The 20,682-nt window shown below is 43.2% G+C and overlaps 1 protein-coding gene across 14 annotated transcripts in view; it reads right to left on the bottom strand.

Annotated features, from left to right (window-relative positions):
- The window catches only part of LOC310888585 (E3 ubiquitin-protein ligase NEDD4-like), a 149,777-nt gene that overhangs the window by 92,580 nt on the left and 36,515 nt on the right, over positions 1-20,682 (bottom strand). For 11 of the 14 annotated variants that reach the window (XM_083815428.1, XM_083815410.1, XM_083815408.1 and 8 more), the window contains one exon: positions 19,527-19,600. In XM_083815428.1, the coding sequence (XP_083671554.1) occupies positions 19,527-19,600 (74 nt within the window). Of the gene's footprint in view, positions 1-1,417; positions 1,682-19,526; positions 19,601-20,682 lie in introns of those variants that run through there. The other 3 variants (XM_083815415.1, XM_083815416.1, XM_083815417.1) reach the window with 2 other exon arrangements.

Raw genomic sequence — 20,682 nt, 5'->3', positions numbered from 1 at the left:
AATCACTCACACCCCTTCTGCAGAAAGAAGGAAGCGGCCATCACCCCGCCTGCCTGCAGCTGGCTGTAGCCTCAAAAGCCCTCGGGCAGCCTCTCTGCTGCTGCAGGGCAGCCACCGCAACCTCTGGCTCCCACAAAGCATGCGCAGTTGACCATACCACAACTGAGGTGAGGGACATTGGGACAGAAGCCCCCAAGTTAACTTGACCTCTGCCAAATTTGAAAGGAGGAGCAAAAGCAGAATGCATTTGAAACTGCCAATATCCTATACTATTGCACCAAAATTTGAGAGCTCTGCACAGTTTGCTGTGCTTATCCCCTCTTTAAGTGGGGCAACAGAGCCAGTCTGCCACTTTCCAGGCATGATGGATTAAAGACAGGACAGGCCAAACATACAGGTATGGGGAAGGGACGTCAGCACAACTAAACCTGCAAGAACTCACCTGTCAGGTTCTGCCGTTGTTTTTGTTTGGTTTTACATGCTTATCTGTCTCCCCAGTCTTCAAAGGGGGGTGATATTTGTCCTCACCAGGATTTTGTAAACACTAGAAAATGTGAGTACCAGCATAAAAAGAATCTGCCCAGTTACTCAGGAGAAAGCAAACTTTGGGCTGAGTTTCTTACTGAGATTTTTTTGTAGACTGCAGTCTACATGTACTATTAGATACACTTGTGCAGCCAACATACCCTCAGAAATAGTTTACATATTCAGGTCAGTAAAATATAGTCTTCAAAACTATCCATCTCAGCAAGTCTCCATAAGTTTACGGGAGCCAAATGAACAGTAGTTAACAACAGGGCTGAAAGCAGATTGTATTTGGCAAGAGGAAGTTCCTTGAAAAATGTTTTACAAAATCATTTAAAAAATACTTAGAGATAACTCTGTGCATGCGAGCGCTTAGTACAGGTTAAAAAGTGATTGCTGATTTTAAAAGATTAAGTTTTGCATGGTGATTCAAAGGGATGATGGAAACAAAGTTCAAAATATGCATTACTAAGGTTAAGATAGGAAATAAATACTGTTAACAAAGTTTTCTGAAGAGCAGTAAAAACTGAATGTTACAAGGCAAATAACTTTTACAGTCTCTATTATTTTTATCTCAATAACCATTGACATATTTCGCTATTCTTGCCACTTTAAGTGAGAAGTACAATAAAAACCATACAGAAAATAACTACAGAGAATGTTTCAGAGGGTATTGTCTGTTTTTTCTTTTCCTTTAGGATGAGCTTTCAGGGGTTTGTCTTCCTGTCCATACCTTTTAAAATGTATTAAGAGTTCTTCTAAAAGAGAAATGAGGCAGCTTTTTTTCTCACAGTCACACAAGGTTCATGTGTACTGTGACTAAAGCAAAGCCAGAAGTGACTACTTGCACTAAAATAAAGAAACATTTTTCAGAAGGAAAAGAAATCCTTACCTTATCTTTCACCAAAGAGCCAAACTTGCAATCCATTGTGTCCAAGCATCCTAAAAATCTCACCTCTTCATACTAAATCCCAGAGCCATTTTATAGGCCTCACATCTTTCCTTTTTTATATTATTATTATTATTTTCCAAAGAAAGGCTGACACCTCATCTGGCACTACAAGAAATTTAGCAAGGCTTTATTCAAAGAGCTGCTAGAGATAATGATGACTCACATCATAGACAGCTGCAAAGAAGTGCCTGTGGGTGAAAAAGGGAGTTAAAAATTGTATAGCAAACTCCACCTACAGTGTCTCCACCTTCCCTGGACGTTACTTTAGAATGCTGTGTTCTGGTAAGGAGTAACAAGACCAGATTCATTTTGCATTTTTCCTGAACAGAAAAACTCCCAGAGCATAAGTTCAGTTTTCTAAACACATCTCAAAAAAAGTATCTTTTGGCCTTATAAAAAGATAGAAGCGTAAACATACGTATTTCTTCCTTTTCCTTGAGGCCATTTTTCATGATTGCAAGCCAAAGGTAAATGAATGCTCTAAAGGAGAGCCTGCATACATCAGTCTTGATCTGAATTCTTCCTATGGTGTTCCACACCACCAAAACATCTCACTAAGTTCAAAAATCCAGCGGAAAAAAATAAATTCAGTGGCACCTGACTTTTGGGAAAAAAAGTTCACAGGAATTCTAGGCAGTATCTGTACCAACGAACAGCACATGCTGGTAGTGCTGAGGAACAGGCTTTTCTGGCTTTACACAACCGGACAAGAGGCCACAATTTCGGAGCCACTTTAAATGACCTAATTGCACGCTGCTGCTAGAAGAGGCTGGCTCCTCCCATGGCATGTTCCCAGCCCTGTGCCATCTCCTCCTCTGTCAACAAACAGGAACATCGCAGAGATGGAACAGACAGGGAAACAAACGTGGGTTAAAGCTTTCCTTCCTTCAGCCCAGGCTGTCGTAAACCCAGATCAGGTCCTTCACCCGGTTCACCACAGAGCCTCATAAATACCTGTGCCGGCCAGTGGAAGGGAACACGCAAGCAGCTAGGGCAGGGGAAGGCTGGACGTGTATCCTCAGCGGGATGTGCAGGGCTCACAACCGCTGGTCTCGCCTTGCCAGCCCATGCAGTCCCACTGCCACCACCCCCTGTTGTGTCGGATGGGACAAGTTGAGGCGTTTTGCAGGACCAAACTGAAGAGGACTGTTTGCTGTCTTTGCCAGGCTTTCTGCTCGGCAGAGGAAAGAGTGGCGTAAGCAAGAACAGGACGCCTTTGAAGAGTGACGTCTTCAAATAGGTCAGAAACCACATACGTCATGCCACGTGCAACAGTGAACGCTCTTCAAGAGAAGCAACTGTAAATGTGAATTGTCATCTCATGTAAACATAAAGGTAAATTGTTTTCTAACAACCAGAAAGCCAGGCTCACCCACGAGGTCGTCAGCTCTTCCGTCAGCCTCAAGAGCCCCCTGTGCCCTTGGCTGCTGCAGGCAGATCTCGTGAACCCGACATGGAGCAGGAAGGCGTTGGATGAAAGTAAAAGCCAGAAAGCACAGGAAGCACATAATTAGCTTGTGGGATTCGCTGTGGGTTAGGGAATTAGACAGGTTCAAAAGGGACCCAGTCGGTCATGTGGATAACAACAGTAATCAGCTAATTACTTCAAAAACTTTGGAATCCTCTTGCCTGAAGTCTGATGGTAATCTTTAGTTACTGAGGTAAAATTGAAACCTATGAGAAGCACGTTATTTTCTTGCTAACGCAGGTTGAATTAGCTCAGAGACACCACTGTGAAGGCCAGACTTTCAACAACCTCAGATGAAAAAACAAAATTCACAGACTCAACATAATAAACGGAATCTCGGGATAGGCTGTTAGCATGAGGTTTCCAGGGAAAAATATAGAATCATAGAATATCCCGAGTTGGAAGGGACCCATAAGGATCATCAAGTCCAACTCCTGGAGCTGGCTATCTTTTATTTATGTATATTCAATGAGCCTTATTCTGCAACATGCCACTAGGAAAGAAGCAATGCCCTCACAGGCAGGCAGGAAGATACATGGTGAAGGAGACAGGGCTCTTTTCCAGCTTTTTTTTTTTTTCCTTCTTCTCCATCCTCTTCCCATACAAAGTCTTTGCCAAGAGCAAACAGGTTTCAGTGACTGTTCCTCTTTTTCAGCACCATTCAAACCTAGTAGACTGCCTAGGAAACAGTATCGGGGTTAAAGAAAGAAGAAAACAACATGTAGAATCACTTATCCAGACGATGCGCCACAGTCCGATCTCAGTGCAGCACATGCTTCTGCCTGGGGAGCCCTACTTAACTCAGACATTTTTTGGTTTGTGTAGATGGAAGCAGTATGAAGCTTGCTGACGAAGACCGACACTTCTTGAATGCCCCACAGCAGGCTATGTTCAGTGGGAATAGGAAACGGTTAACAGTCTAGAAAAGTAAAAGCACTAGGTGCTACCACAACATCCTACACTGTCTCAAAGTGTTGCCACATGCTTGCTACAGGCCAGGCATGTTTGCCAGCTTCTTTCCTACAACATCTCTGATCAGAAGGCCCAGGGCCAGCAGGCTGCTGAGCTACCCTAATGCTAGAACAGACTTTAGGGACCAGCAACACGCTGCGCTTGAGCTCACACCCCGACTGGTGCTTGCCAGCACGGCCACGATAGCTACGAACATTTACCTCAGAAGTTACAGAAATGGGTGAGTTCCTCTGAATTCCGAAGGGAGAGGTCTGCTAGTGTCTCGCACAAAAACACGCATTTACAAACTCGTAATTCTTAAACACTGCCTCAGGTGTCTCAGTACACCTCACCATGCCTGTTCATCATCACCTCCATCGTGCCACCTGTGCAGTGAATCCTCCTGCTGTCACGTTTCCAGGACACTCCCAGCGCCAAGCAGCTACTTGAATATGTGTGGAATTTACCCGACAACAATGAACAATGGTCTCAGATCCTCCGGTCCTCAGACAGACCCATTACTCTCCCCTAAAGCCCACTCCCAGCTGACACAACAAATACATTTCTTGGTTAATAAAAGAAAATAAGAGGTTGGAGAAGCAATTATTTTCCTTCCACAGTACGGTTCTCTTTGTAGAATAGTGTCAACAAAAAGATCAGCTGCGCTGAAACTGCTAATCAGCCTGGAGTTGCTGTTCCTCACAGCGTTAAACAAAACACAGTATTACTCTCCAGGATCATGGTATAAGCCAAATCATTAGAATGTGAAATAAGATAAAACATTCAAGACAACCAATGGATGCAAATTACTAACAAACCAGAGATGTCAGATGTAGCATGCCGAATGATTCTATGAATACTGGGACAAATGACAGTGTGTAACAGCAAAAAAAAAAAAAAAATAGTTCTCTACACTATACAACATGCAACACATCCTAAACCTTGACTTTCAACAGCCAGAGGTCATAGATGGAGATGTAAGCTAAGAATTCACAAAATAAATGACATTTCCATTATATTTAAATTGTAAGGAAAGTGGCAGAGGTAAAAGTTTCTCGCTATTTATCCCAAGTACAGAAGATGGCAAGTTCTATACAAAAGCACTAACACTAAGAGTCTTGAACCATTGACCTTTACAACAGGAGGGGGACTTGGCAACAAGGGTTGGGTTTAATGAATAAATTCCCTGATGAATACTCTGTCAACAATTGCATGAAAAATGCAGGCAATGCTAACTCAGAGCAGGCAACTTGCCTCCATTGTTTCCAGTGAGCTGTAGTCACCGACATCCTACAGGTTAGGCAGTGACATGCAGGCACATCCTTTGGTGGTGCTGGCCAGCCTCGCTCGCAGTCACATAAAAGCCTAAATGGCACATGCACTGTTGAAGACCACAAACTTCTAAAGCTGTTCATAGGTAGCAGGAGAGATCTACACACCATGAACATTATCCAAAAGGGCTCCCCCCCACATTCCTTCTCTCAACTGATAAGTAAATGTCTAACTCCATTGTTTCTCCTTGAAACACCTGAATTCATTTTCTTCCACGTGACATTTCAAGACTTGGTCATCTCCAGGGTCAGCGTGCTCTATTTGCCACTACTGTAGGCAAGCCTAAATAATGAATTTTGAAGGATGTCTCTCTACAATGGCATAAAAGCCTCCACCCACCTGAAGACACATCACGTGCTAATTGTTGAGCAACAAAATTTCATTCATTACTCTTAAGAAATGCTACATTACTCCTCACCCAACAGTATGAGATAAGTCTGAACTTCTGACTGGACTGACTGAGCAGCTGCTTCCTAAGAGCTTTCTCTCTGTAATACAGGAGACAAACGCTCTTGAACAGAACTTATCCCTATCTGAAGATTTTTTTTTTGTCCTGGTGCAGGCACAGCTATGACTTGAAGACAGCATGCATTTGCTATCTATCTGATGCATTTGCTCAGAAGATGGCTCGCAAGACTGCAGCTTAATTAAATTGCCTTTCAGACTGCAGTTCAATTAAATTGCTTTCTACATCTAGAGTGGACGGGATCCGTAAGTTGCCAAAAGTTCCCAGAAATCAGTATTTGCGGGCGCCAGAGGCAATCTACTTAATTAAAAAGGAATTAACTGCTAAACAACTGAGTGCAACACTGACTACCATGCCTGTGGAATTAAGTACAACCCAGCCCTAACATCTCAGTTAGGGCCGTCCTTTCCTCAGACCCATACCGCAGGCCCGCCTCACTTTCCACAGCCTCCCTCAAGCCTCAGAGGAGGGTAGCCAGCTCCAGTCCACCACACGAAGCTGCACTTCCACCACAGGGCAAGCCCTACAGAGACCACAGTACAGGTCAGACAGTAATGGGCACCCGGTAACTGACATTATCAGCATAAATGAGAAATTCCTTACTCAAATGAGCGGCTTTGATCACGTTTCCAGTTGCCCTTGCATTACACCTGACAAGCAAAGTGCAAGGCCTTGTGACCAGGAGCTCTGCCAGGCGAGATGCCCGACCACTGGTATCCTTACCACAGCCATATGCATTGCTTTTGTCAAACCTGAGCCCGAGACCTTCAGTTTCAGCAAGGGACACCTGTACTAACGCAAGTCAGGTCGACAACCTCAGGCTATAAGAAGAGCATTTCCTAAGTCTTTCCCAAGCACTAGCCTACTTCTGCTTCAACTAAAATCAGGGCTGCACATCTCCAACCCTCAAGTCCTTTTTAAAAGAAAAGAAAAAAAAAATCACACACTGTGAAGAAGTAAGAATGGGGAGTGGAAAACACTAACAGTGCCTTCCCAGCAGCCTGCAAGGTCTGCCTGTCCCAGGTGGGGCCCAGTTTAGGCTGCAAACCCTCGCCTTTGTTAGCAGGCATGCACTTCCCACTAGGAGTCCAGTTAAAAACAGATCAGAACTCTCTTCCTTTTACTACAGAAGGGAACCAAAAGCTGCAGTAAATGTGTTGCTATGCCCACAAAACAGCTGAACCCCAACTGCTGCCTGCGCAGCTCTGCGCTCCCTCACGCCCCAGCGCAGGGCAGGCCGCGCAGCTCCTGCGCCTTCGTGTGTGACACGCGGCCATGTTTTCTATTTCACCCCAGCAGTTCATTTTATGTGTTTAGCCCTGCTCTGGAGGCTAGACAATTAATTTCCCCGTAGCCTTCTCTCAGGTTCCGATTTCCATGGCATCCGAGTATTTCACAAGCATTAATCCTGCCCTCCCCCAACACCCATGGAAACCGAAGGCTGGTATTTTTCCACATTTTGCAATTACCTAACCAAGCCACTGATAAAAAAAACAGTAATTTTCTGTGCTTCTCCTCTGACCTTGGTACTTGCAGACCTCTCTCTCACACTTTTCTCCTCAGTCTTCTGCCCTCCCAGCATTTCTGCCCCTCCTCAGACCCAGCGGCCTGGCTGCTGGGCTCAGCTCCGCACCGCTGTGGGGGCCAGGACAGGCCCGGCCTCCCCTCACACAGCCCCCTGCAGCCCCGCTGCCCGCGCACGGCCACCAAGGCACGGATGTGCTCAAAATACAGTTTTTGTGAAGTACTTTGTATTCCACAGCATTTTATGACTATATTAACGTTGCTTTTGCAGACAGATGTAAACTGTTTCTGCATTCCGAGCTGCACAGATGTGAACTATAATGTGAACTCCAGCTTGTGTCAGCTCTGGCACCTGGCAGACACCACCATGAGCTGACCCCATCTGCTACACTCAACAGAAAAAGGTCTTCTTGCCCATCTAGCACCCAAAAAGAAAGCAGGTAGCTTTCTGCTGGTTAGTGAACTAGTCACAGCTCCTGAAAACCAACCTTGGCCTTGGGTTCTAAAATAGAAAGTGGGTTGTTCAAAATAGAAGTTAAGGGAAACAAGCTTTTAACTGAAATCTAAACCTTGTTAAACTCTAAGGAAACTCCCTGTGCTTTAGCCTACGCTTATTTCTTTGGTGAAGTATACAAGCACAGATATAAGATATGAAGCATTACCAGAAGCGCCAGCAACACTTTAATACTATCACTGGCTTAAAGAAAAAAGTAATGTGTAATTGCATTGTATTATTTATTGATCTATTTCCACAACAGTTTATTCATTCGTTTTCAATTAAAATAGAATATTATATATCTATTCACAAAATAATAGTTCTAGAGCAATGCTTTTTACATATCTGCTTCAAGGCTCTTTACTGAGGAGCCCAAAACTGCAAACCTCTTTGGAAAAGTATCAAAGAGAACATGCAAACCAAAACTCCCTCACCCACCCAGGATCTTTTACTTTTCCTATACAGCTGAAGATTTAGTGCTGAATTTCCTGACAGATGTTATTGAATCGTCTTCTAATTTACCTTTTAATGGTAAAACAGCTCAAGGGCATTTTCTACCTACTTCCCAGAACAGGAACACCAGCATATTGCTTTTCTGTGGCCCAGAAAGCAGTAATCCCATAGAACAGCCACTTCTTAGAAAAGATAACCAACATTTAACCCAGGATAGTTTTATTTTAAGCTGGGGTAGGGAAAAGAAAAAGGAAACCGTACTTTTCCCATGCTTTCCCACCCCCTCCTTAGGTATGAGTGCTATACCCAGTCACGAGGGCTATGCGCAGGCACACTCACACACTTTGTGGCTCTAATAAGAACTAAAAAAGGGAACTGAAAGTTACGTCTGCCACCCTGTCCCTAACTTACCCGACAATGATTTCATAGCAAAGCCCTAAGAATACAGGAAGACTGACTGTTTCTTGGCAGTGTGTCCAAAATAAAGCTTCTGGCTGAGAGAGCACTTCTCTTTCCTCCCCCCTGGTACTGGAACAGTATCTATGGAGTAAGTAATAATGCATGATTGCCCTGAGGAAAAAAATAAATGAACAGGCTTTAAAGCAAGACGGAGCAGCAGCTGTGCCACTCAAGCAACACCCAAAAGCAAACACACAAGCAACAACCACGCACGCTCTCTGGCGTTAGGAAACACAGCAAGGTTACTTGGGCTAAGGGAAGCTGGGCCCATGGCCTCTCGCAGAACAGCACTTGGAGGCCTGAACAGCAAGCCAGGGCTCATCTTCGTGAAAGCAGGCAGCTACAGCTAGCTGCAGTTTCCCTGCTGGTCTGTGTACCGACACCCACTGCCCTCAATACTTTCAGCCCCTGCCCGTGCAAAGAGAGCAGCAAGGGGCTGGTTTCTGTGCCCCAGCACAGCAGCTGCAGCCCAGGAGCCTTCCGAGGCAGAAACAGAGAAATGAGCAAGTAGTTACAGCATCCTGGTTAAACCTCCAGCAAATAAATCAATGCAGAAGGCTAGTCCATGATTTATTACCTCCGAACACGTGGACAGAGGTAATGCTTTTCCTTGTCTCAGGTAGCACTGGCAGGCATGAAACAATGAATTCTGTGTTATACGTATATAAGCATATAAGCTCATTAAGATATTATTTTAAAAACTATTTCAAAAACAGAGCTCACAAGTTAGCACAGGCTGAGATGCATTTATATCCTGTTTTTTATGCCTACAAAGATAAACTGGGACACATGAAACTTTATACAGAAAGTCATCTCGACTGAAGTCCATCCTCTGCAAATCTTAAACCTGCATCCGGACTTCCACTGTGGAAGCGCGGAGGGAAACTCCTCAGTTCTTTAGTTCACTAACAAGGACAAATGCACGTAGAATTTGCTGTATTTTAATGCGCGCCAGAAGCACTTACAGCAATAGAAACTATGTTGGCCAGCAGCAAAATTGCATAATACAAACAATCCACCAAGTTATACCTGCTCCAGTTACTTACAAAGAAGGCTGAAAAAAAATGCTAGCTATTTTTGGAAGCATTCCTCTCTGCTTTCTTCTCTCCACATCAGCTTACACTGCAAGGGCCCATGCTGCCCTTAACATGTTAGGCACTTCCACCTCAGCAGCTCCCCTGCCTTTAGCACAGCCCCAGCCCTGGCCAAGCTGTGTCCCCAGGGGCTGCCTGCCCCCCAGCCCACCCTCCTGACTCCAGCAGTCGCCGCCTGGCCACGGGCAGGGTGCTACGAGCCTGCCGTGCAGTGGATGCAGGAAGGCAGCGGCTGCCCCACCAAGGGGCACCTGCCCACATTGGCACGCTGGCAGCCAGCACAACACTGCAGGATGTCTCCATCTGTGGGAGATGCCGGCTCCCAATAACCAGCATCAGCTCACCTTCTCACCCACAGCTACACATCTCCGCATGCAGCTGGAGGCCGTGGGTCTTCTCTTCTTCCTGCAGCCACAGGATGCTCCATATCTGCAAGCTACCACACAGCTTTAATCACAGGCTCATTTTCAACCAAACTGCCTCCCTGAACCAAGACACAGTGCTGTGGCCCTTCCACAAGCGAGCAGATGCTGGCACCATCAGGGCACAGCCATCAGGAAATGGGGCCACAGCAGCCACTAAACTGTCATGAGTTTGCACTCAGTGACACTCCACAGGCACAACTGCCTGAAAATAACTGGTTTACAAACAGGTATGTGTAGGAATTTAGCTTTTATTAGCATGTACGTGGGTAACTTATGGTTTCATCAGACTAAATAGCAATTCTTGCACTTGAAATTTAATGCTACTTCTAGGTCACTGTTAGTACTAAAAGGCTATGTGCTAAAAATGTCTGCTTCCCCCTATGTGGAAACAGTAAAATGAAGAGACGTTAGCAGGAAAAAAAAGTCCTCTATCCTACCAGTTATCAGTGAATGGCACAGAAATCCTTGCAGAGAAGCTCAGGCACACTGACAAATGGTAATTATTGGACAAAGAGCAAAGATGTGAAATTGCAGCATTTTACCTGTTCTTTAGCAACTCTTTTCATGCACAAAGCTTACACTAAGCTTAATCAAAGTGAGATCAAAACACCTCGCACAAAGATAATGCATCTAAGTGGAACGGTTATCAGCTTACACACTGATTTCTCAACCAAAGCTTACTGCCAAGTAACATCCACCTATTGACAACCTGTCTGCTGAAAGTGACGTCGTTCCCATTTCCTATTACACATTTTACTTGATACATTACATGATGCAGACATGACAGTGATTATATCTGTACCTGCCCAAAGCTGCAACCATCTTCAGAGGCACTTGCAGAATCAAGTGGAAAATAAGCCATGGGAATCAATTTGTAAGAGCCTTACAAATGATTATTTATGCTAGTTTTAATAAGTCTTCCAAAAAACTGGAATCAGTAATGCTTATTTTACAATTCCGATGTTCTTAACGAGTTACTGCATCCATAATCTACTTCTGTCCAGCACACATTCCTGCTGAAGATAGTGCTAAAAGAAAAACGAGTTGCTCTGTAAACAAGCAATTTGCCACCCACAAATAAAGGGTGTTTTAATAACATAGTTCACACAAATCATTTTTTCTACTTTATAAACAGCAACAAAAATTCTGCAGAATAAATCCTCTTTGCTACTTCTCTCTAGTGGTGCATCTTTAGCACACACTGCCCCCAGCAATTTCCAAGGACACAGAGTTAGGTGTTACAAGGAACTGTTTGACCAGGAGTGCCAGTAAGTCCAAGAGCTGACTTGGGTGAAAAAACAGGAAAGCCTCATTTCCGCTAAACCCAGAGTACCAGTCAGCGGTAAAAGCTGAGGAGATTCTCTGGTGCCCTCTGCCGCCAGCTAGCAAGAACCAAGGCAGAGGGGACGCGGCCCGCTCCTCGCCCGCCTTCCCCAACCGCCCCGCACAGGGCCCGGCGCCCCGCACCCCCTGCTGCGGGAAGCCTCCCGCCGGGAACAAACGCCGCGGCGCCGAGTTCGTTAATACACCGGTGAGCCTTGTGCCCCCCCTCCGAACCTTCACTCTTTTGTCGGGCTTTGCACCTCTTCAGATGGAAAATAGAGGACTCAGACAATTCTTCACGTTTCAGCCTGCTTTTCACATGTATTCTAACAAATTTAATAATTTGCCTCTTCCCCGACAATTATTAGAGTTCTGCTTGGCACCTGGAGCACTCGTCCCACTTCCAAGAGGTCTTAGACTACCAGCATTGCAGACGTCATCTCTGCTGAACGTCCACATACACACCCCCAGGAAAAAGCATTTCTGTGCAGCTTTGTTTAAAAAATAAAAATCGGTGACCAAATCTCACTTCAGTTAACTAGTACAGATGCTATCTTGTCAAAGGTGCTTCTTCCTTCAGGACACCCTCACCATCTAGCGCTTTACCGTCAGCCTCTGAATTAACTTATTTGGTTTTATTCCTTTGCACTCCAAAGCACAACTTGGCCTAGATTTGGTGAGGCTCTCAACTGGTTTCTTTCCCTTCCCCTGCTTGGTAAATAACATGTTTGTTTCCACTACACTAGAAATGCTTACAGTTTTTCTAAGTGACAGCTCCATACCAACGAAAGTAATGCCAGCAAACTCTTCCTCCCTCCTTGCCCCACACAATACCCTAACCCTAGCAGGCACAGTGATTCACAAGCGTTGAATCATTTGTCATTAAAAAAAAAATAAGAAAAGACAGTGCTGACAGGAAATCATCGGTTTCATCCCTGTGCCTGCTAAAGCACTCATTTGAGTTCACAACAATAAAAAGTCTTATTTGATGCTTATTTTTGTTTAAGTACCATAACACTGAGATTTTCCAGTGAAATTCAACCTGAATTGCCTGATGCTCCACTGAAATGTAGCAAGCGCATGGCAAGTAAGAAAATTAAGTAGCTGCACTGTGCACAAAGCAATGGTGCAGAGCAAGCACAGCACTCGTTGGGTAAGGCTAAAGACTTTTACTGATCAATGGTATTGCACAAAACTCAAGTGGAAGATTCGTACTGCTTTGAATATTACATTTCTCAGTGCATTAAACCAGCAGAAGGAAAGTGGTTTTCTGTACTTTTTTTCCCCCCAGTTAGAAAAAGGAAAGAAATGCACTCTGAACTCTACCCTACTTGAGCAACTGCCATCTAGTCAAGCAGCTTTGTTGAATTCAGTCGTTTGAAAAGTTTGCAGCACAAAACTCCCTTGCTTTGCTTCATCCCAGGAATGCCTTGAGAGCACATACACTGCACTTTCATATTGGCACGTATGCCATCTTGTGCTCCTGAAACACTCCTCCAAAAGCTACTTCTATGAATCTGGCTAATTTCACATTTTACTGGGTAAAATTTTTGACTAATGGTTAATGCCAACAAAACATTTTAAGCCCTACACAAAACTCAATTTAAGAGTTCAAGTTTCATCTATTTTACATACAGGAGACCACTTTAAAGAAAATAAGAGTTACTGACAATAGATTTCTTTTTAAGCTGTTTATTAAACTAGCCACCAGAGGGAGCTTTACTGTGTACTAGGATAATACCTGTGAAGTGCTGTAGGGCAGTGCAGTCAGTTTATTATGGTCAGGTTATTAAAAAACAAAAAAGCTTGGTTAATTTTTGAGAGCAACTCACTTCGATTGATTTATCTCCTGTTAGAGCAAAAATAAGAGGCAGAAAATAGGCTCTTTTTAAAACTCAATCCAACGTAGCACACGCGCTAGGACCTCCAGGGGTATAGCTGTGACAAGAATTTTTCCATTAGCTAGAAGAGCAGAACTTCAGTTGGACTGGAAATAGCAGTAGTGGACGTATTGGACTAGCTAGGAGGTAGCCATCCGCCATCTGTATCATCTGCAAGGCACAGTCACGCGTGCTCCACGTCCATCACAAACCCCAGTAACAGCATATGCACGAACTAGAGAATTCAGCCCCATTTCAGGTAGACTTCTCAATAGGGATACACGATGTGATTTTAACATATCTCACCAGGAGCCTGCGTGGCCTAGCGCTAACACTATTAGTTAAATCACTGACACTGGGCCAGGTAATATGAAAAGAAAAAAGGCTTGCGTCTTGCCTGTGTTTTTCAGGCTGCAGGCTTTTCAGAAAGGAGCAGGTAAAAGCAATAAACCCAGAGGGACTCATAACAAGCTATCATGTCATTAGAAGTGCAGCTTCCTGTTAATGAAAAATGTTCTTAATTTTATCGGAGAAGCACTTTACTTTTCTCAACTTCCCGACAGCCCCAGTTTTCATTTACTTCATGATTCAGAAGGCAGCAGCAAGTAATACGTTCAGATATACCCTTTTACATATACACGCAACCCTTTTTACTTCCAAACCTTTCAGTTGAATAAGAACATCCACACCATGGGGTCTTATCTCACACAACCAATAACCACAGAATCATATAAATTCTATGATTGTAAATAATAATAATCAGAAGACATTTTATTCTTCTTTATACATACATATTCACCTTTATTACCTATGAAAGCATTTGTATGTGCATATGGAGAAACTGCATTTATAAAAAGCATGCCACAACTGTGCCAAATAACCCGAGAGGCAGCCCAGCACTACTTTCAATAGTGCTGTATTTCTTCTTTGTTTATTTTGAAGTGGAGTAGATGAATTCTAAATTTAAGTTAAGATATATAGTACGTAGTGATGCAATAATTTATCTCATGTTGTTCCAACGTGGTGTAAAAACAATGCTAAAAAGTAATTATATTCAGTAGATTGGTCAATCTCTGGTGATAGTGAATAGACATGATCTATTCCAACAGCTAATACAAAATTATATACTCAGTACAGTGAGATGAGGGGCTGCTCTCCAGACCTTATAGGAATCCATAAACCCATGTTAAAAGCAGAAAAAGACCACCTCCTTGCCTATAGTTAATGGTATTCCTTTCCTATAATTCTGCGTAAAACACCACAATCAAACCCCAAGCCCACACTGGAAGTACCTTCAGATAAGATACATACTTGTCCACTCGGGCAGACTGTGCTCAACAGATAGCCTGAGTCACTAGGGAACGTGCTAGGGTCCAGAAATATGTAAACATATGCGGCATTCAGGAGAGGAAATTCATTTTATTTTGCAAAGTTCTCTAGGCAGTAACTGCAGTTGTGTGCAGTGAAATGCACAGAGCAGCCTCAGTCACAATGGTACGCAAGGCATCATTCTAGTACGCAAGTAAAAAGAAAATAAATAATAATCTGTTAAGCATGTTCTGTAATTAAGATTAATTACATTATAATTTGTGTTACTTAATTGCATACAAGAATACAAATACTAGCTGAATTCATTAAGACAGCATTTAAGAAGTTTAGAGAGGGAATTAAGAGGAAACAAATGTCAAATTATGTAATACAGTCATGACAGGTGGTAAATACGTATACATACTTGCAAACGCACTAGAGAACAACACAGCGTAGTGTTTTTTTCAGAGTTCAGCATGCAAAGCATTCACAAAATTCCAGTTTGTAATTACTATAGCCATTGGCATATATCAAAGACTAAGTCTTATAATTTTGCAGGGCAAAATGCAACACAGATTATAAAACAAACCAGTTATATCCACACCAACTAGCCACTTATGTCTACATCAACTAGATCTGTAGATGGAATTAATCACATTTAACCATCACCTTGGGTTACTTGGCAGCTATTTCATTTGACATTTACTATATACTGTGTCATTATAATCATAGTTCTATGAATTTCTGAACTTTCACGTATCATTATTTACTATCAAAATGATTTCATAAGCAGCTTCAGAAAAAAAAAAACACTTTTCTCTAGCGCTGTACACTGGTAAGACTTTCCTTGGATTTAATCAGGCAAGAAATGGCTTTCAGACTGCAAGTCTACAGCTGGTGTTTTCTAATGGTAAAGTTGATTAAAAACTGTAAGGAAAGCCTACCGAAAGGCAGAACACAGCGTACGCCTTGTAGGTCATCTTTCACAGCTACGTGGTAACTCTTTATTCTGCCCCAGTGCAAACCACTGCGCGATTCAACCACGCGGAGGCAATCGGCTGCTGGGGCTGCACCTTTGCAATTTTAACACATTCTCAAATGATTTTAGGACAAACTCATTCTGAAGTTTGCAACTACCCAAAATATTTAGCACAGTCCCTTGGCCTCCTTTCTCCCCAGAAGAGCATTTATCAGGACCAGGAATTTGTCCTTAAAGCTTGGTGTCACGTATGAAGAGACCAAGAAAACAAACCCGTGTTTGCCCGTAACGCAGAACATGCCCACAGGCAGGCACGCTGGTCAGGAACAGCACACAGAAACCCGGCGTCTCACACCACGGGGCACGGCACAGGCTGCAACGTGCACGCGTTGAAGTCCTCGACCAGCCGCGGTGCTGTGTCTTTTGGTGCTGACAACTTTTCCCTTTGCTAAGTCAGTGACGAGCGCGTAACGCAACCCCGTCCACACCTGCAGCTGAAGGAACCACCAGGCATTTTCCTCTCTCTGTAAGGGTTCTGTGTTCCCCAAGGAAGGACAATTTACCTCCACACTTCCAAATGCCCAGCCTGCTCGTCCACGCGGAGCTGCCTCTGAACTTCATTCCCGCACCTCCCGGGCTGCCTCTGCCTGTGTGCGGCCCAGGGCACCAGGAGGTCTTCCAGGAGAGAAAGTGACGAACCCTCTCCCTGTTCCCTGCTCCACCCCGCCGCACAACTGGTCCCCAAGGCTTTTTGCACCCAACAAGAACACCCCCAAGCACATCCCGCTCGGTTATTTCATCCTTCGCCAAGTCTGCTAACGGTGGCCTCAGCGACAGCAAGCAGCACGCTCTGCCTTCACAAACTCACCACGTTTGCTTTCCCCTAAGATACCAGCTCACCACTGGCTGTGTCCAGGAGTTACGCTGTCACACATTGCTTTCAAGCTGACTTTTGGCACTCATGAAAATTACTGATGGGAGAGGGAAACAGTGCATAGGGGGTTACACCTGCAGCAACAAAGAAAACCCAGCTAGCGCTAGTCATTGCTGTTTTCCAGGGATCCTGGACAGACAGTACACAGGAAATAACTATTTGGTGCGGCTGTAATGCCTGTAAATTTCCCACATCCTCTTGCTAAGTTCAAACATCTACGTACGCTGCTGCAGCTCCCCCGAAACGAGAAGTGAACCAGCTACTCCAGGTGGGTTCCCAGCAAACCCGTTACTGGGCCAGTTACTGGGCCACAACCCGCTCCTGGCAGCCACCTTAGAATGACACTACCTGGAGCAACTTACGCCATACTTAAGGTTCGAGCAGCACGAAACGTTAATATCTCAGCAAGGTATGCAAGGCCAGCAAAACAAACAGAAAAGTCATACTGAAACGTTAGCTCAACACGAAGCTTCCTGAACGCTTGTCAGCACCGCAGTACAAGCATTTCACTAAGCTTACAGGGTGTGATGCTGGTAGTTTCACTTTTGCTAGAGAACTGCTTAAAACAAAGTTATAAACATAAGTTGGGAATATGTTTTTAACTCCTCAGTTTCATGGAAATCCTACTGGCTTGAGACTAATCTACTTAAATATTTAAGGGCCACATCAACAGATCTCAGTTCAAATTTCACTTAGTTTTAAGGTTTTGCATTTTGAAAGATATTTGTTCCAATTTATCAATACCTAAGCAAATGTTAGGAGTTCTTTCGAATACGACACCTTAAATATTCACAGAAGTTCTTTGACAAGTACGCCCAAAGGAGATACTACAATGCCACGGATTCAGCTGTAAAGTTTCCAATGTGTCCTTTAATGAATCAAATGAACACTAGAAAGATTGCCGCTTCTCTCAGATTACTTCTGGGGATTTGCGTGCTCCACAGCACTTCACTATTTACATAGAAGTTCCATTTAAATGGGTTGACTTGATATTTCAGCCACTAGCTTTGCTTTTTTCAAAGAAGCGATAAAGTTCAAAGCTCCAGAAATACTGAAAAAACAAAACCCAGCCAATTAATTATATCAAGTAAACCGAAACTATGTAACAGCATGAATAGGCCAAATTAACTGAGGTAAAGAAAAAGCAAAGTTAGTATGTACATATGGCAATTCTAGGGTTAGTATTGATAATAAAAAAAATTGCTTTTTCTGTGCCTTAGCCTTATCTCTTCTCTGGAATTTGCTCCTCCTCTCCTTCCCTTTGGTACTGCAGCATCTCAACGCCAACTGCGGGCGCAGGTGACAAGCGGGAGTTGCACAAGGGATCTGCTAACGCCGTGAGCAAGCAGCAGCACTCTGACAGTGTGACCCAGCCACGCTATCAACAGGACTACCTGGGCTCTACTTCGCAAGCACTGTGTGTCCAAGTACATCTACGTATAAGCTGCCTCTTTTGTTGCTTGTGGTCAGCATATCAAGATGACCTTCAAAACAGCACATTTAGGGGAAGAAATAAAGCTTTGTCTTACCATATTTCTGCACACAGCTACCAAAGGAACGTTTGTTGGAAATTTCACAAAAAATTAAAGTTGATTAAACTTTTAATTGCTGCTTTCATGTAGTTTCAAGCTAGATATGCAAGCTAATGAACAGTTTTTAAGCATCATTCGAGAGATACAGGAAAGTCCACAGGGAGGCTTGTTTATACATTAAGAAATTAGAGTAATTTCAATAAGAGCTAAATTGGATACCATTGATTTCAAACCAATTTAAAAAAAATGTAAATAGATTGGAGCATTTGCATTAAAGAATTTCCTCACAGTTGGGGGAGACAGAATGTCAAACCTCAATTAGCCTTCAGAAAAAAAAATGTTTACTGATCATTTCTGGCTTCAGAGCCAGCTTCTCTCTCAATTACCACTATCTGATTGGATTCTTTAGATCATTATTTGTACGACAAGCCTAGACTTGGAAAAAGCCTATTTTTAAACCTGTGACCAATTCTTTCAAAATAAAAGTCTTAAAAACGCACAGAGTGTCTGTATTTGTATCTTTCCACGCTACCATTTAAAACCAGTTTTCTTGTTTGACAACTGTTACTTTGGCCATAGACCACTGTTTGCTCCATCTTCGGATATAAAGATGAACAGGGAAACAATCATACGAAAACTGCCTGATGTACTCCAAAAACTTACCTTGCCCCTGAAGTCCCCAGTTTAAAACTCAAGATGATTAAAGACTCAACTGGAAATAAAACCCAGGCCTGTCACAGCCTAACAGAAAAGTACCAAATCAGCACAGTCCACGCTGAACTCTTTTCTACATTAGCACTTACTACTAGCCTTCTTGTGGCATAGGCTCAACAGGTGAATATGCTTTTATTGCCTTGCTCTTTTAAGGTACCATCCTTACGAACTGCAGCAGTGGCACCTGGACACATCTGAGAGGCCAAGAAAATTCACAGTCTGCCTATTCAGCCAGACTTCAACACTTGGCACCAGAGTCCTAAAAACCAGTAGGGAAAGTGGAGCTTTGCAAAGCAAGACAGAGGGTGCTGCTGGCTTTTGGTCTTTCCTACGTTACGTGGGGCGTATGGGGAGATAGTTGGGAGTAATGTTAAATATTGCCACATACTGCTTGAGTCTGAGCTGCTCCTCACCCCCTGACAGAGCTAAGGCAGCTGGTGAGCTAAGGAGCTAAGCTGGTAGACCTCCAGGGGCAGAAGAGGGCACAAAGAGTCACTGCTGTGATTAATAGCTTTCTTGCCAGCAGACATCACACAGTTTGCATTGGTTGTAAGCGAGTAATAGGATCTCTCCTATTTATTATTATTTATTTATTATTTATTATTATTTATTATTATATCCTACATTTATTGACAATGAATTATAAAGTATCCTTGCTCTGATACACTTACTCTGTTTAAAAGCATAAAATAGTCAAAGCAGAACACGTACCTGGCTCCAAAGATGTCTTTTTTTGCTAGGTCAATGCCAGAAACCACCTTTACCCTGAGGATACGAGACTCCTCCTATTAACCAAAAAAAGAAAAAAAGAAAGTAGGTTTAATATTTATTCCATAATTGATTTTGAAGACCACCACTTCACAACAGGTTAACCTGTGAATGAACACTCACAACCTTTAGATAGTATGAGTCTTCCTCAGGTAGGATTTTGGAAAAAAAGCCTCTCGGAAGGATATATACATTTTATCTACCAAAGAATAGCAACATGAAAAGCATCTGACTACAGTAGAAGTTGTTAAGAGTTAAATAAAGGCAAAGTATCAGTAGATACTAATAACAACATAATAGTAATAATGTTATAATAATATAAATAACAAAAGGTAGAAGATAACTTGCTGAGCAGTGCCATTTCAAACCTTAAACGATCCAAACTCCACAGAAATTCATTCTGCCTAGACTCTAAATCTGTCTCTTCAAACACAAGAGAGTATTTGAAAAGAGAGAAAATATTTGTAACGGTTTTGTCCAATAATGCTAATAATCCTAGCTGAAGGATGTCTAGGGTTTAAAAAAGGTACAAGAGTAAAATTAAATTCTTAAAATAGAGTTGTTTAAGCCTGTCTCATCACCTCAGTAAAAAAAAAAAAACAGCTTTTAGTGACAAGCAGCAGTTTCAGACGATGCATGTTGTCTATTGTCTTGCTTATGTATGCATAGATTGTAGGACAGCTGACGTCCTGGTGGACATCGACCCGACACTCAGTTTATCACCTTGTTACGTTCAGCTCCCGAGGAACGCTGGTGTCAACAGCATCTTTTTTCACCCTGTTTGGCCCGTTTACTTTTGTTACACAGATGCCACTAGAATTAAATCTGGAAAAGATCCTATGGAAACAGGTTTTGCAGTCACACCTATCAGCTATCCACCTTTTTCTCCTCTGATAAGCATTCCAGAGCTGCGAGATACCAGATTCAGTTACAGTAATTTGAGACTCCGTTCCTTGAAGCTTGTTCAGGAAACAATACCGTTTTCCCACAGGTTTATCCTGGCACGACCACACTACACCTACTCTATTTGCTTTAGATAGCTAAAAGGGAGACACGGGCTCGTTAGCCGTACCTGAGATTTTGGAGATTATTAGGAAGG

This window comes from Anser anser, assembly GCF_964211835.1.
Source record: "Anser anser genome assembly, chromosome: W".
Classification (NCBI taxonomy): domain Eukaryota; kingdom Metazoa; phylum Chordata; class Aves; order Anseriformes; family Anatidae; genus Anser; species Anser anser.
The sequence above is the reverse complement of the archived record's forward strand: the minus strand, read 5'-3'. Positions and strand labels throughout refer to the sequence as shown.